At 36.0% G+C, this 14,292-nt stretch overlaps 1 protein-coding gene across 3 annotated transcripts in view; it reads left to right on the forward strand.

Annotated features, from left to right (window-relative positions):
• The window catches only part of MDN1 (midasin AAA ATPase 1), a 109,203-nt gene that overhangs the window by 17,372 nt on the left and 77,539 nt on the right, over nt 1-14,292 (forward strand). For all 3 annotated transcript variants that reach the window (XM_067293986.1, XM_067293987.1, XM_067293988.1), the window contains exons 10-20: nt 1,907-2,100; nt 3,235-3,316; nt 5,175-5,270; nt 6,431-6,543; nt 7,111-7,259; nt 7,340-7,400; nt 7,946-8,157; nt 9,598-9,701; nt 10,753-10,897; nt 11,813-11,909; nt 13,569-13,682. In XM_067293986.1, the coding sequence (XP_067150087.1) occupies nt 1,907-2,100; nt 3,235-3,316; nt 5,175-5,270; nt 6,431-6,543; nt 7,111-7,259; nt 7,340-7,400; nt 7,946-8,157; nt 9,598-9,701; nt 10,753-10,897; nt 11,813-11,909; nt 13,569-13,682 (1,367 nt within the window). The remainder of the gene's footprint in view (nt 1-1,906; nt 2,101-3,234; nt 3,317-5,174; nt 5,271-6,430; nt 6,544-7,110; nt 7,260-7,339; nt 7,401-7,945; nt 8,158-9,597; nt 9,702-10,752; nt 10,898-11,812; nt 11,910-13,568; nt 13,683-14,292) is intronic.

A 14,292-nucleotide genomic window follows, 5' to 3' on the forward strand; every position in this document is an offset into this window, starting at 1 on the left:
TGTGGCATGTGAAAATTTGTTTCAATTAAGGGTAATGAATGTTTTCTGGTAATAAATTTAATTCTTATTTTCCTCTCCAAGTTGTATAATTTACCCTTATTGCTTCAGATCTAAAGAGCTAATGCTGAAGTAAATGGGCAGTTTACCGAGAAAATTTGATGTGAATTGGATGGATTCCTGGGTTTTGTCATGGCAAACACAATTTGGCTTTGAATGGGTCTAAGAGTCAAATTACTTTGCTGTTTTGTAGCATGCAGAGGTGTTTTTTGTTTTGTTTTGTTTTTTAAAGCAGGGGTGGGGGGTGAAGAAGAGAAAGAAGAAGAAAAGAAAATCAAGCTTACTGTACTCCTGAGTTCTCTAAGCCTTGAAATGGAAAGTATTCGCTTACCGATTGTCAATTACTATTGCTGTAGACATCTTTTGTTAACATCCGTAGGGAATGTTTGCTATGTGTAGGTCCATCAAAAAATTAAGCCCAGGGCTTACATGAAAATAGAATTCTCTAGAGATTCTCCTTGTGATATAAAATTCAAAATACAATTTGATTGTAAAAAAAAGCCTTGCCTAAGGGAAGAGGGGACAAATTATCTCCGGCAGAAGATTTGAGAGAAATTTCTGAATTTTCTAGACTGGAAAAGATAGGTTTCCAATAGAATTCATCTACTCCTTGGGGCTCACTCAGCAGCCAGTACAGTTATGAATGACCTTAAATATCTGTATTTTCCTATCTTGTCATTTGTCATGTAAGTATTAGGAGTGGTGCAAGAGCAGCACCTATTTTGTGTTTCTAGATTTTGTTGCAGCCTGAGCAAGTAGATGCATGGGAGGCCTCAGCAGGCAGTTTGCTGGAAATGTATAAGTTTGTGTGCTGTAGCTGTTTCTACCACAAATAGATCCACGTGGGCAGGAATTTAAGCAGCTCACTGTTACAGCGGTGAAGAAGGCTTTCTGGCCAATTTGATAACAAAGATGGCTTCCAGAAAGGAGCAGTGTAAAATAAAGCTTGGCTGTCAAAGCCTTAAGAAAAAAGGATGCTTCCATACTAAATGTGTCAGTTACCACTAGATTCTTCCAGTTGTTCTTTTTTGTTTGTTTGTTTTGTTTTTAAACCTTGTACCTCAAGTGACAAAAATATGTAAATCAGATGGACTGTGTAAGATTCTGTAACAGAAGAAGAAAAGGTGACAAAAACATCCACCTGCTTGCTCGTGTTGAAAATAGATTCATGTTCTTCTGGCTAATCTTAAAAGTCACTTTGGCAGGGCAAGACCAATGATCCTGGCCTGTATCTGTGAAAAGCCTATTTCGGGAAGCCATGGCTTCAGCCTTTAAGCCTCGGTGGAGAGAGCTAATCTGAAAGGAAATGATAAAAGAAAAATTAGCCTTTTAGTGCATCTTTGTCAGTGCAGTAAAGAGACATCTTCGATGCTCAAAAAAAAGTTCAGTCATAAAAGCTGTGTAAGAGGGACAGGAGACAGGAATTTTTATGATCAGTTATAAAGTTGTATGCTTTTGACTTATGATGTTAACTTTAGATGGTGCTGAATATACTTCTGTACTTCCCATCAATAGTAGTACAAATCCATAAAATAAACAGGAGTATAGTTGAGTTGGAAAATTTCACATTTGGCATCCAAATCAGTATCATGCAACTGGCAATGACTTACACTTGCTTCAGATGAGAGCAAAACCTTGCATAATTTAATGTTCTTATAATATACATGACATTACAACATCTGTATAAAAAAGAATCACCAAATGTTGTCAGCAAGACTAAGAGAGCAGTTTTGTGCGGCTTGCCAGCTTGATGAGTGACTACTGAAGTGTATCCTATTTAAAATTTTGGTGATTAGTGGTTGGCTTCCAATGATAAAGGGTTTTGGGGGGGGGTTGTTTTGTTTTTCAGGTTCTTCAGAGCAGATACCCCAACCTTGCTTCTGTAACTGATCGTTTGCTAGACATTTATATTCACCTTACGGGAGACAAGTATGAGGCATCAGAAAGGAGTGCTTCTGGCACCAGGCACATTGCAGAGGATGCATCAGAATCAAGATCAGAAAATAAGAAACCAAATCTGGAAGGACGAGAACTATCTCTAAGGTTGTCTTTTCTTATATGTTTGTCAGGAGGAAATTTAGCCAGCTGGCTACAGATATCAGAAAGCTTTTTCTTTTTTTCCTCCTTCTTTTTATTCTTTTCATCTTTTTATAACTGGTGATAAAAGTTTGAATAATTAAACCTGAATTTAATAAAAGTGGTTTGAAAATTCCATTTTTTAATTTTAAATCATGTTTAATGTATTTTTTTTCTTAAAATAAATTTCCATACAAATTATAAAGGATTTTGTATTTACTATACTCCTTTTCTTCTTTAATAGAGGTTTTGTCATGTATAGTGTTGAGAAATAAATTAGTATCAGGCCATGTGGATTATTTCTCAGTTTGTTTTTACACAGAGCATCAGTTCTGCTAGTTAACTATTGAAATGCTCTGTATATTGTTTTAATAGTAACTAGCGGATAACTTTTTCAGGAGTTGTATGCATTTGTTCATCTAGATAGTTTAGTATTAGACACTCACTTACAGCTTTCTAATCTACAATTCACTCAAAATAACCAAACCTGTAGTATACTATTAGTTTCTGCATTTTTATGATGAAATGCAGCTTAGGTGTTCAGATTTTTTTTTTTCCTTTCTTCTGATACCAAATGTTGAGTTCAGCAATATAGAATTTCTATAACCAACAGTGCTTTGTGAATTATTTAGCAGATACTAGATATGGGTAGTCTGTATTTTTGTGAAGCATAGGAATGCTGCTTATTTAAAAGCAGCATTGGTTTTCCCAGAATTAGATGTTTCCTTTGCCTCACTTCCAAGAGATTGTGGTGTTGATGAGGAATCTGTGTCTTGAAAAATGTTTCTTCATACCTTTCTGGATGAAAAGTATACTGCTTTTCATTTTCTCAATTTCACAGTAATGGATAATGTGGTATTTATTATCTATTTACAAACAATGTATCAGAAAGTGATACTGTTGTTCTTTAAGTACTCATTTACTCTTTAGAATTAGCATGCTATTTATATGTAGTTTCCCATTTACAACTTAAAAGACAGCTAAATGTATAATCGCTAAAAAAGATGACAAATGGTAAGTGAGCTAACCTGAACATGAGAGGAAGTACCATGCATTTTGGCTTGATTGCACCAAATCTTTTTTCTCCATTTTTCTTTTTAGGGACTTACTGAATTGGTGCAGCAGGATTGCGTGCAACTTTGATAGTACTTCTTCAACCACAGCAGTGAATATTTTTCAGGAGGTGCGGTAAGACCTGATCTATCAGGAAATTGTTAACTCAAATTTTCGCATTATATCACAAATAATCAAATAGTCTATTTGAGAGTTTGTGAGAGGGAAATTACATTCATTTTTATTTGAAGTAATTGGACTGTAGTTGGAAAGCTTGATGTGATTAGCATATTAGAGTCTTTCCTTACAACTAGGCAAATTGTTCACAATGATGTGCAGAAAGCCAGTCCAAACTTCCTATTTGTATACAGACATACTGTGTGCTGCAATGTAATTTTAACTGGTATGAGCTGGGATTGCATGCGACCAAGGAAGAGTAAAAGTTTATGTAATGTGGATACATTAACAAATTTACTTACCATTTAAACATTCGATTCATTTTAGTGCAATGTGTATTGTGATTGCAACAAGAAAAATGCCCGAGGATTAGTTTAGTGAGCCTTTAAAAAAAAATGGAAGTACTTGGTGTTTGCTACTTGTGACTAAGGTGCTGTAGTTACTCCCAAACCTTATTGTAGATGGCTCGAGGAGAGATGAAATGTAAAAAGAATTCATGTAAAATACTTCCAAAGGTAGAATTAAAATAGGAATGAAGTGATGTAATAGTATGGATGCATTCAGAACTAAAGCTGGAAGCTAGATTTGTCAGGAGGAGTGTAATCTTCCCTTTGCCTGAAAGACACCACATTGCTTGTCACAGCTTTCGAGTCTTTCCAGTGATGTGGTTTTGTCTAGAAACAATGCTCAATAAATACTAAGGCCTGGATCATGATCTAAGTTAGGATACTGGGCTGAGGTACATTTCATAGCTTGTTTTTAAAATGGCTTCTCTTATTAAGTCTATTTAGGCTTTGACTGTGCTTTGGAGATGGTTTTATGGCAGTTTTGATAATTCTGAGCTTTTATATTCAGTTCTCCCCTGTCCGTAGTGGAGCACCAGGACATTCCTGATAATGAATACCTCTTAGGTAATGTGGGTATTGAGGAGGATGTCACTGACCGATGTCCCAAGGCACAGAGAGTCACTATCTAGACCTGTTTGCAGTAGCATTAGAGCCATGTTTATGTGACAGCTGATGCAGAATCTGTGGCATGCACTTACTTGGTAATACATGTGTCCACACAGTGTGTGTGGTAGTTGCACTGTGTTAGAAGTATTACAGGGTTAGATTTACTGATTACTAAGAGGGTTTAATCCCCTCACTTCCTCCCTCCCTCCCACGTTAGTTCTGGCTGGCGTGTCATGCTCTGTGATATTAGCTCAGCTCAGTGACAGAGCTTCTTAGCCCTTGCTTTTTAAATCAGAGCTGTGTTTGCCTCCTGGTGAAAACCTTTCAGCTCTTGTTTTCATTATTCTGGTGTCCTTTGTGAGACTTAGTATCTGAATTGCTCAGCAAAATTAAAGATACTTAATTTGCAGTATGATTCTGAAATCTTTTCTTTTTCTTCCAATATGGAACTACTTTCCTACTTTACATCAGCTTATACTCCAGATCTGGAATTTCTCAGTTGTGCATCAGAGGTAGTTTTAAGATGTGAGCTCTTACAACATTACTGCCTTCATTTTGGTCCTGTCATCTGAAAAAAGCTGCTGAGACTGGTGTCCTTGGGTATTGAAAAGTTTTACAGTGATCAGAAATCCAGTAAATTACAGAATTTAGAATTTTTTTTAATATATCATTCTGATTCCATTTCTAGACTAGATCTGAAGGCACTGAAATAATTTTGTTTGCCTTGGCTGGATCTGATTCAGACTTGTGTTAATTAAGGTGATGGTGCTTGTCAGATCATACCATATAAAATTTGTATTGAGGAAGTTTTTTTTTTTTTTTTTTTTTTTTGCCCCCCCCCCCCCCCCCCCCCGACAGGCACTGGACTGTTTCACAGCTATGCTGCCCAAGCAAGGGAGCAGACAGAAAATGGCCAAAATTATTGGAAGTAAACTAAACATTTCCAAGAAAAAGGTATATTGGGTTATAATGAACATGACATTTGCTGGTAATATTCTACAACGTTTGTTTTTTCTCTAGGAACTAACTTAAGTGTACTGTGCTCTAGTATTTTCTTAATATTATGCCCATCTCTCTTTCCCACACACTTTTGTTTCTGCTTTTTCTCTATATTTGCAGGGTCTACTCATTTTCCTCATTTTCCTGTTTTATTTTCAGCTGTGCTTTCTCTCTGAAAGTGCCTGTGAACCTGTTTCAGATCAAATTGCAAATGTCCTCATCATGCAAAAGAAGGATGACAATTGCTGGAACAGTGCAGTTGGCTAGGCACATGATATTGTTAGATGTACAGAGTAATACAAAGTTTGATGGTGGGGGTGGGGGGAGTTGTGGGCTTTTTTTGTTTTTTCTTGTTGTTGTTGTTGTTGTTTTCCTGGTGGCAAGTTGCAATGAACTTGAATCATTTACACAGAGTTCAGATAAAAATGTGATCTTCCTTACTACTTATTCCCTAATCGTTGATTCCAAAGCTAGTAGTACCCCTCTGTATATTAATAGCATGTGATACACAAGTGAGTCAGACTGAATCTTTTTTTTTTTTTCAGTTATTTCTGACCGTAAAAGTTTGATTGCATAGTAAATCCCTCCTTCATTACTTTAAGAAATTTTTTGAAAAATTCTTCATGGCTGGGGGGACAGCAAGATCCCCTGAACCTTTCATGGATTTTTCTTTGTCCTGCTTCCTTTCCATTATTTCAATACAGAAATGTATGAACCACTGACAATGGCAAAATATCCTTGGTTATGTGGAGGTATTCACCACACTCTTTAAAAAATAAATACATAAATAAATGAACATTTGAAGTAACCCTGTTCTCAGGTTCAAGTTCATGTAGTTGAGCTACCATGGAAGTAAGCAAAGTAGAATCATAATGGCAAGAGCCTGTTACCAAATTGATAAATGGAAAGCGGTTATTTAGACAGAAGATAACACTTCTGAGGTCCTTCAGTATTTTAGGTGATAAATATAAAAAATATATTTTAAAAAAAAGAACAAAATCTCATCATGAACAACTTAGCTTGTTGCACAGTGATATTAGTAGCACAGTGAATGTGTTCTTTGTGTGATGGTGTAGACAACACTGGTATTGGAAATGTTGATTCTTTCTTCACAGGTAGAGTTCTTTTGTGAACTCTATAAACCAGAAATTTTAATAAGGGAACAAGAAGTCTCTGTGGGAAGAGTGTGCCTCATGAGGAAACAAACCCAGACTCTTACTGTACAAAGGTAGTATATCAATCTTGTAGCTTTCTTGTAAATCTAAATGTCTTGTGTTGGAACAGAATAAACTGGAAATTACAGGTTTAAGAAAATCAGTGCAGATCAACTAATTTCGCTCTAGTCAAAGGAATATGATGAGTTCTCTGTCTTGTGATCTGCGTTTTAACTTATGTATCTTTGAGACTGCATCATTCTTCTGTCAGGCAAAACATGGAGATTATCAGCTTATTTTGAACTATTATTTCTTCAAAACAGTTTGGATCTACAGCTGTTGTAATTAGATTTTGATTATTCTATCTTGATGAAGTGAGACTTTTGTAGGATGTGCCACTAACTCCACAAAACTGGAGTAAAAACTGGAGCATTGTAAAACCTGAATTTCTAGGTTGTACCTTGAGGAAAAATGAATGTCTTGTATGATGCTTTTAAGTGCATCTTGGAACTAATTTTTTCCAAACCTTTTTTTTTTTTTAATTAAAAAATTGTAAATAACCCTCTAAAAATTTATAAAGGCAAAATTGAAATGAGCTTCTTGATAGATTTGTCATTGAATTTTTTCATCTGTTTTGTCAGAGCAAAGCAAACCTTTGCTGCCACACGACCATCTGCAGTATTGATTGAACAGCTTGCAGTCTGTGTTGTCAAAGGAGAGCCTGTGCTCTTGGTTGGTGAAACAGGAACTGGCAAAACCTCAACTGTTCAGTACCTTGCTCATATTACAGGTAAATGCAGTGTGAGAACTGTAACTTGTACAAAATTAATAAAAAATACACAAGTTGATGCTTTCTACTTCTGTTTCAAGGACACTCTCTGAGAGTTATCAACATGAACCAGCAAAGTGACACTGCAGATCTTCTAGGGGGGTGAGTCACTGACTGCTGTTCGGCCTGTTTTGCATGAACCAGTTGGCAGTATCAGAACAAGCTTCTAATGCAAGCATAGTTGTGTTGTCATTGAATTGTTTTTAGATGCATATTTGTTTCATAGCAGTATGAATGTCTCAAACATGTTTGTGTGCAGAAATCTTGCCATCCTTGTTCAAGAACTTTAACAGTTTCACTGAAATGTATGTACATCTGAATGTGATGAAATCATTTAAAAGCTCGACCCAATGTTGCTCTAAAAATGGCTAAGTTTTTCAGTATAAATCCAAGGTAATATTTACTAGACCTATTGGTGCGTAGTAGTAAAGATATTTTACCTACCAGGGCAGTCCTGTCTTTATGAAATCACCTCGTAAGGTACCTTTAAATATGTGCTATTTTACTTTTATTGTTAGTTGAGTAAAAAACTTTGGAAACCTGAGTTCCTTAATGAACAGTATTGCTGTCTCAGTGACTGGTTTTTGTTAGTTTGCAGATGTTAGTTGCTGTTTCTCTGTGACAAGTTAATTTTTGCTTCTCTTCAGCTATAAACCTGTGGATAACAAACTGATCTGGCTGCCTCTGCGAGAGTCTTTTGAAGAACTTTTTTCTCAGACATTCTCTAGAAAGAAAAATCAAACATTCTTGGGGCACATTCAGACCTGCTACAGGCAGAAACGTTGGCATGATCTGCTCAAACTAATGCAACATATTCACAAATCTGCTATTAATAAGGAAGCAAAAGAAAATACGTCTGGTAAGAATTCAGAGTGATCAAGCACAGATCATTAGCTGTGAACCATTTCAAGAGTAGACAGGAAGATAGAGTGGTGACTTCTTTCCAGCTTCCTTTGTTACATCCTCTCTTATGGTTTTGAAAAATGCAATCTCTGTCTACTACGAGACATTCAAAATACTGTTATGATGAATTTTTTTTCCTAGCCCATCACTGCTGTTTTCCATGTCTGATGGAGTGAAGATTGGCTTGTCTGTTCTTACAAAGCTCTTGACAGCTGATCTCCACTTAGCCTGTTACTTGTTCCCTGTATTAGTGAACATTGCTAGCTGTTTGTGTGTTAGACTTTCATATAGATGTACTCATGCTTTCTTTCAGACCTGGAATGTCATTAGGTTTCACAGGTAGCCCTTCTTAGCCCTTAGCCCTCCCCCCTCCCCTCTCCAAAAAACAACAACAACAAAAAACCCAACAGCTCTCTTGTGACAGTAATGGCTGTAAAGCTTGGTAAGAGCTTTCAGAAGACTTGGTATCCTGTCAGTGATGGTGACTTGACTTGTGAAACACTGTGGTTTTGTCTCTGAATATTGGTTTATCTCTCATTTTCTCCTTCACAACTTCTTTAGGGCAGAGGCAGTATTGATACTTTGCCTTGCCATAGAGTGTTTTCTGGTCCTAGATCTTCTGAACAGATAGTCATTGCTTTTGTTCAGTATGGGCCAAATGAGCTTGTTCTCCTGAATATGCAGATACTAAAATAAAATACATACGAATGTCAAAGAAGATGAAGTTTTAAAGTCATTGCAAGTATTGGGAATCCTAAAATAAATAAAGAAAAGCTGAACTCTGCTGCAACTAAAAAATGCACGAGGATAAACGTGCAAAGCTGGCAACTTAAGTCATTATAACACTGAACAAATGCATAAAGCTCAGGCTGTAACTTTAAGCAAATAACTGAAATAACTGCAATACTAAATAATTTCATAACTGATAAGCAAGTGTTCTTACTCTTAATGGTAAGCAGCAGTGTTTGTTCTTACTGAAAATAAAGTGTTTATTCTTAACCTGTTCTGTAATAAGGTTTATAAACTTGCTTTTGTCTTTTGGGCTACCTCTTTCTGTCTCTGGGGGTTGGAGAGTGGTATCCATTACATTGTGAACAAGTGGATTGCCAGCGTAAGTATTTGTTCCTAAGCTGGGACATTTTGGAAAGGATAACAAGCTTTAACATGTACAAAAAAGTGTTCAGCTAAATTTTAAAATATTTTCAGCAAAATATATATACATATTTTTTTTAATTCATGAGGTGTCGTGTGGAGCTTGAATGTTTTCCTTGCTCAGCCAAGCTTCATCTTATTGTATCTGACTGCATGCCTGAAATGTCTTGATAAAATACTGCTTTTAAATATCTTTTTATGCTATTGTTCCAATGTTACAAACTTAAATTTCTTTTGCTTGCAGGCTTACCATTGAAGGAAAAGTGGGAGGCATTTGGTCTTAAACTGAATCATGCTCATCAACAAATGAAAATGACAGAAAATGCTCTTCTCTTTGCATTTGTAGAGGTATTTAGAGATCCGCATTTTGATGCTGGGAAGAATGAGCAGAAACTTATAAAATGTTTCAACCAGTATAATAGCTTCCTTGCATGAGTATTGCTGTGAAGTAAAACTTGTTCCACAATAATTCTGTGGTATAGAGTGTGCTACTTCAAGAAGGTGGTGGTTAGATAGGAAGAAAATATATATATTTTTGATAACCCAATAACTTAATGCTGTATAATAAGAATTATGGCTGGTGTGATTTAAAAAAAAAATCATCAACAGTATGGCATGTCATCTTTCAAATGTATGAGATGAGAAAATCCACCTTGACCACTCTCCAGTAGAACATGTGCCTGCCTAGGGATTTGTGTGAAGTATTTAATATTAAGAATCTGTACTAAGTATTTACAAGTGATTTTTGAAATGTTTCAAAAACATGGTGTCATGGTATAATATTTTAATGACATTATAGTTTCCTCTTATTCCACTTTGTCTTATGCATACTTGTTCCTTGTCATTCCATTATTCCAAACATATGATCTCAAATATTATCTGAAGTGTATAAGATGTTGACAATCCTCTTTCTAAAAAATAGATGTTTGGAGAACCTTTGACTTGAGTAAAATTTTAATAACGTATTACTCTCTGAGGAACATAGTATCGCTTGTGTCTTTGGGTTTCTTTAGGTTAACTGTCTTAATCCTCTAACAGTGCTGTCACTGAAGCTTATGCACCACAGTGATAGGATATAATTGACAAGCAGTGTGTTGCAGAAATGAGGGAGCTTAATTCTGTTGTGAGAAAAAAGTAGATAACTCTTAAAAATCTTGCAACAGATCTTGCAAATCTGAAAGTTATGTGATAATGGCGTTAAAAATTGTTGATTTTTGTGACTCGCAAAATACTTGCTGTCACTGAAGGAGAGAAATACAACTGCTACTGGAGGATAAGATCTGGAGTTGCCATTTGTCTAATCAACACATAGGCTTCAAACAAATATTTCAAATATACAGCTGCTTTAGATGATATATCACTGCTGATGACATGACTTACAAATTGATCTTATTTTTAGGGTACTCTAGCACAAGCTGTTAAAAAAGGAGAGTGGATTTTATTGGATGAGATTAACTTGGCTGCAGCAGAGACTTTAGAGTGCCTAAGTGGTTTATTGGAAGGGTCTTCTGGGTCATTGGTGTTACTAGACAGAGGAGACACAGGTATTATTTCTGTGCTTGCATATGCTATATTTTGCCATCCGGTTTGTTGAATTCCCTATCTCATATGTCTCAAAAGAAATGAAGAAACACATTCCTTTAAAAGGAATGTGTGTAGAGAAGAGAGAATAACATGTCCTTTTTAGACTTCATACTTTTTCCATACTTTTATACAATAAGTGATAGTGTTCATTCACCATAGCTCTACATATTTTAGCAAGCAAAGGTTGATGTGGCTTTTGCTTCTTTGGGCCATACAAAGAACAGATCTTTCTAGTGCCATTAGTAAGTGTTGCTGTCTCTGAATATTATTAGAGGAGTGTCACAGTTTATTACAAGGTTAAGATAGTCTGATGGATAAGTGCATGGGACATGAGGTTCATTTGCTGCTGTGCTAATAGTCTTTTGCTGATCTTGGGAAAATATTTGTTCTTCACCTGGAAAATGTGGACAAGGCCTTTTATTTTTACTGAGGTCTAAAGGTAAAAAATGTGATGTAACTGCTAAATGTTATTTTCTGGAGCTACAGCTAGAGGCAAATGTTGTATGAGCTTCCTAGGCTGGGTTTTCTTGCTGGCTGAGAGAAGCACTGCTCATTGTTCTGAAAGAGATGAAAAGGAATCCCAAGTTTAGGGCTTATAACTTTTGAAATATTTAAGGTTATTAAAGTATCCTGCTGTACACAAATAAATGTCAAGGTTTCACTTGCTATGGCTGTCATAAAGATGCAGGGTTACTTTTGCTAAATCATACTGGGTAATTCCCTGGAAATTTATAACCCTGGCATTTTAAGAAAATGTAGTAGAGCAGCATTAGAAAACTGGCTTAGAAGAAGAATCTGAAATGCATCTCATTTAACGTAATAAATGTCCTTGGTTTATCTTTAACCTTTTGTTTTGTATTTTTCTTTTCCTTTAGAGCCTCTCGTACGTCACCCTGATTTTCGCTTGTTTGCATGTATGAATCCAGCTACAGATGTTGGGAAGAGAAATCTTCCTCCAGGAATAAGAAACAGGTATAAAAAAAGACAATCTGGCAAAATACTAAAAGTCACTTTCTTTTTTGGAGTTTAACTAGCTTTGTGAATTGATCTGGAGAGAAGGATAACTTGCTTGAAGTCTGAAGATATGTTTGAACTCAAATTGACTTTCTCCAAGTGGTGCTTTCCACATCATGGTTAAGGTTTTTTCATGAAGTAGCAACAGGAAAATACTTTATGAAGTTGCTGAGCATGAAGAAATGGTCTAGCAATAGCACAAAGTGCTGCCACTGGGGGCAGGGGGGAATGATCATTCTTTACAATTAAACTGTCAGTGCCTGGGGATGCTACTGCAGCAGTTTATGTTCCTGGTGGGGATAACAAAGGCAAGTATTTCATGTCTCTCTAGCAGCCTCTTCCTTGGTAACTTGGCAGTGTTGATGATCCTTGCAAAGAGCTGTGTATCCAACCTTGTTCACTTGGAAGGAAGGTGATCTGCATGCTGGAGCAGATGTGTGATATTCAAAATATTGGGGTTCAGGCTGCAACCAGGAAAGTTGTTGTGGAAGATTTGTTCTTCAGTAGTACCCATTCATGAATGCAAAGGTCTTCTGTTGTCTTTGATGCAGTTTCTCTCATGAATGCCAAAAAATTGAATGTGTAGTCCCTTTTCAGATTCTTAAACAATGCAGAAGACTGTAGAGATACATTCACTATATGCAGCTAGTCATTTGCAGTAGTCATTTTTGACTCTTTTTGACTATTGTTTTTGAAGTAAGGTTTTATTGCTATTAGCTCTACTGGGTTAATAGTGAAAGGAAGCAAGGAGTGTAATGCAGAAGAAAGAAGACTTTAGCTCCACAGTTCCTAATTAAGTTCCGATGAATTGCATCTGTCAAAAATATCCAACTCTCTGAAGTCAACAGTATTGCTCATTTGTAGGTTTGCTGTGGTGCACCGAGTTTCCTTTTTTTTTTTTTTTTTTTTTTTTTTGCAGTGGCAATGCATGGTATGGAAAGACTGCAGACTGACACTGAACACCTGATACAAGTATACTGGACAGTTAAATTTGCTCATTAATTACAGTTGCCAGTGTAGTATACTAGATGTGAAACCCTGTAATGACATTTTTAAAGAAGCTCAGACCTTCAATGAGTACCTGTGTAGCTGCTAATTTTCCTTTGCTTATTGTCAAGCTGTTTCTCAGTGTATTACTGCCCAGCTAGATGTCTGTAAAAGTGGAAAACAACCTGGATATGCTATTTGACACAAGGTTAGAATGAGTGATGTTTCATAGGTGTTGACTTTGTAAAATACATAGATTGTTATAGAGAGTCCACTTTGAAAAGTGTTCTTGCTGTGTCAGTGCTCCAGTTTCAGTCCATAACATTTGGGTATATGTATTGCAAACTCTTTAAAGTTTTCATTTTCAAAAATATGGTCCCATAGACATTGTTTTCAGTCTGCAAAGTTAATACAGATAAATTACTTAAAAATAAGATACTAACACTTTGTTTTTAACTACTCTGTTCTTTTGAGTCCATATATAGGCAGTTTGATTGACAAGTCAGTATTCTGTTGCTTACATGATTTTAAATGTTATATAGTATGAGAATAGTCTAGTCTTTAATGAAATTTCATTTTTTCTAATGGTGTCAGATATTTAAACGTTATGGATTGATCTACTTCTCATAGGTTTACTGAACTCTATATAGAAGAACTAAGGAGTGAAGGAGACTTGCAAGTTCTTATCATGGATTATCTGAGAGGCCTGAATGTGAACAAAAATACAGTGCAAGGAATTGTGAAGTAAGTTGGTTATAATCTCTTTAAATCTTAGATGGATATGTCACAAAAGGAAAGTAGGTAACTGTAGTCTGTGATAAGACTATTTTGGGAAACACTATAATGCTTCTTAAGCAGTAATTTGCACAACTTCAGGAAGCAGAAGAGATAGATATATCTTCTTCATTCTCAACCTTTCTGTATTCCTGGGGGGAATTTCAGTCTCTCACTCTCACTCAGAAATGATTTAATGGTGACACCAATTAAAAAGCATTGTCATTGCGACACCTTTCCCATCTGAGAGACTAAAAGGATTTGTTTTTTCAGTTAATAACCATGAACATCTTGCATGTTTATCAAGCAGCCTTTCTTCCCCCTAGAATAAGGCATATTATCTCACTGTGTTTTGAGTTCATAGTTACTTATTGTATATCAAAACTCTCAAAAATATGATTTAAAATGCTGTGTTCCTTTGCTTCACTGACTATACTGATTGCAATATTTGGCATGGCTTTCCCAACCTAGGGCTTCTAGAAAAAGTGACAGTTGGAGATAAGTTTAAATGTTCATGGGTTGGGTTTAATTCGTTAGAGCAGTACTCTGATCTTAAAGATGATTAGTTCTTCAGTAACAG

The sequence above is a fragment of the Apteryx mantelli genome, chromosome 3, assembly GCF_036417845.1.
Source record: "Apteryx mantelli isolate bAptMan1 chromosome 3, bAptMan1.hap1, whole genome shotgun sequence".
Lineage (NCBI taxonomy): Eukaryota > Metazoa > Chordata > Aves > Apterygiformes > Apterygidae > Apteryx > Apteryx mantelli.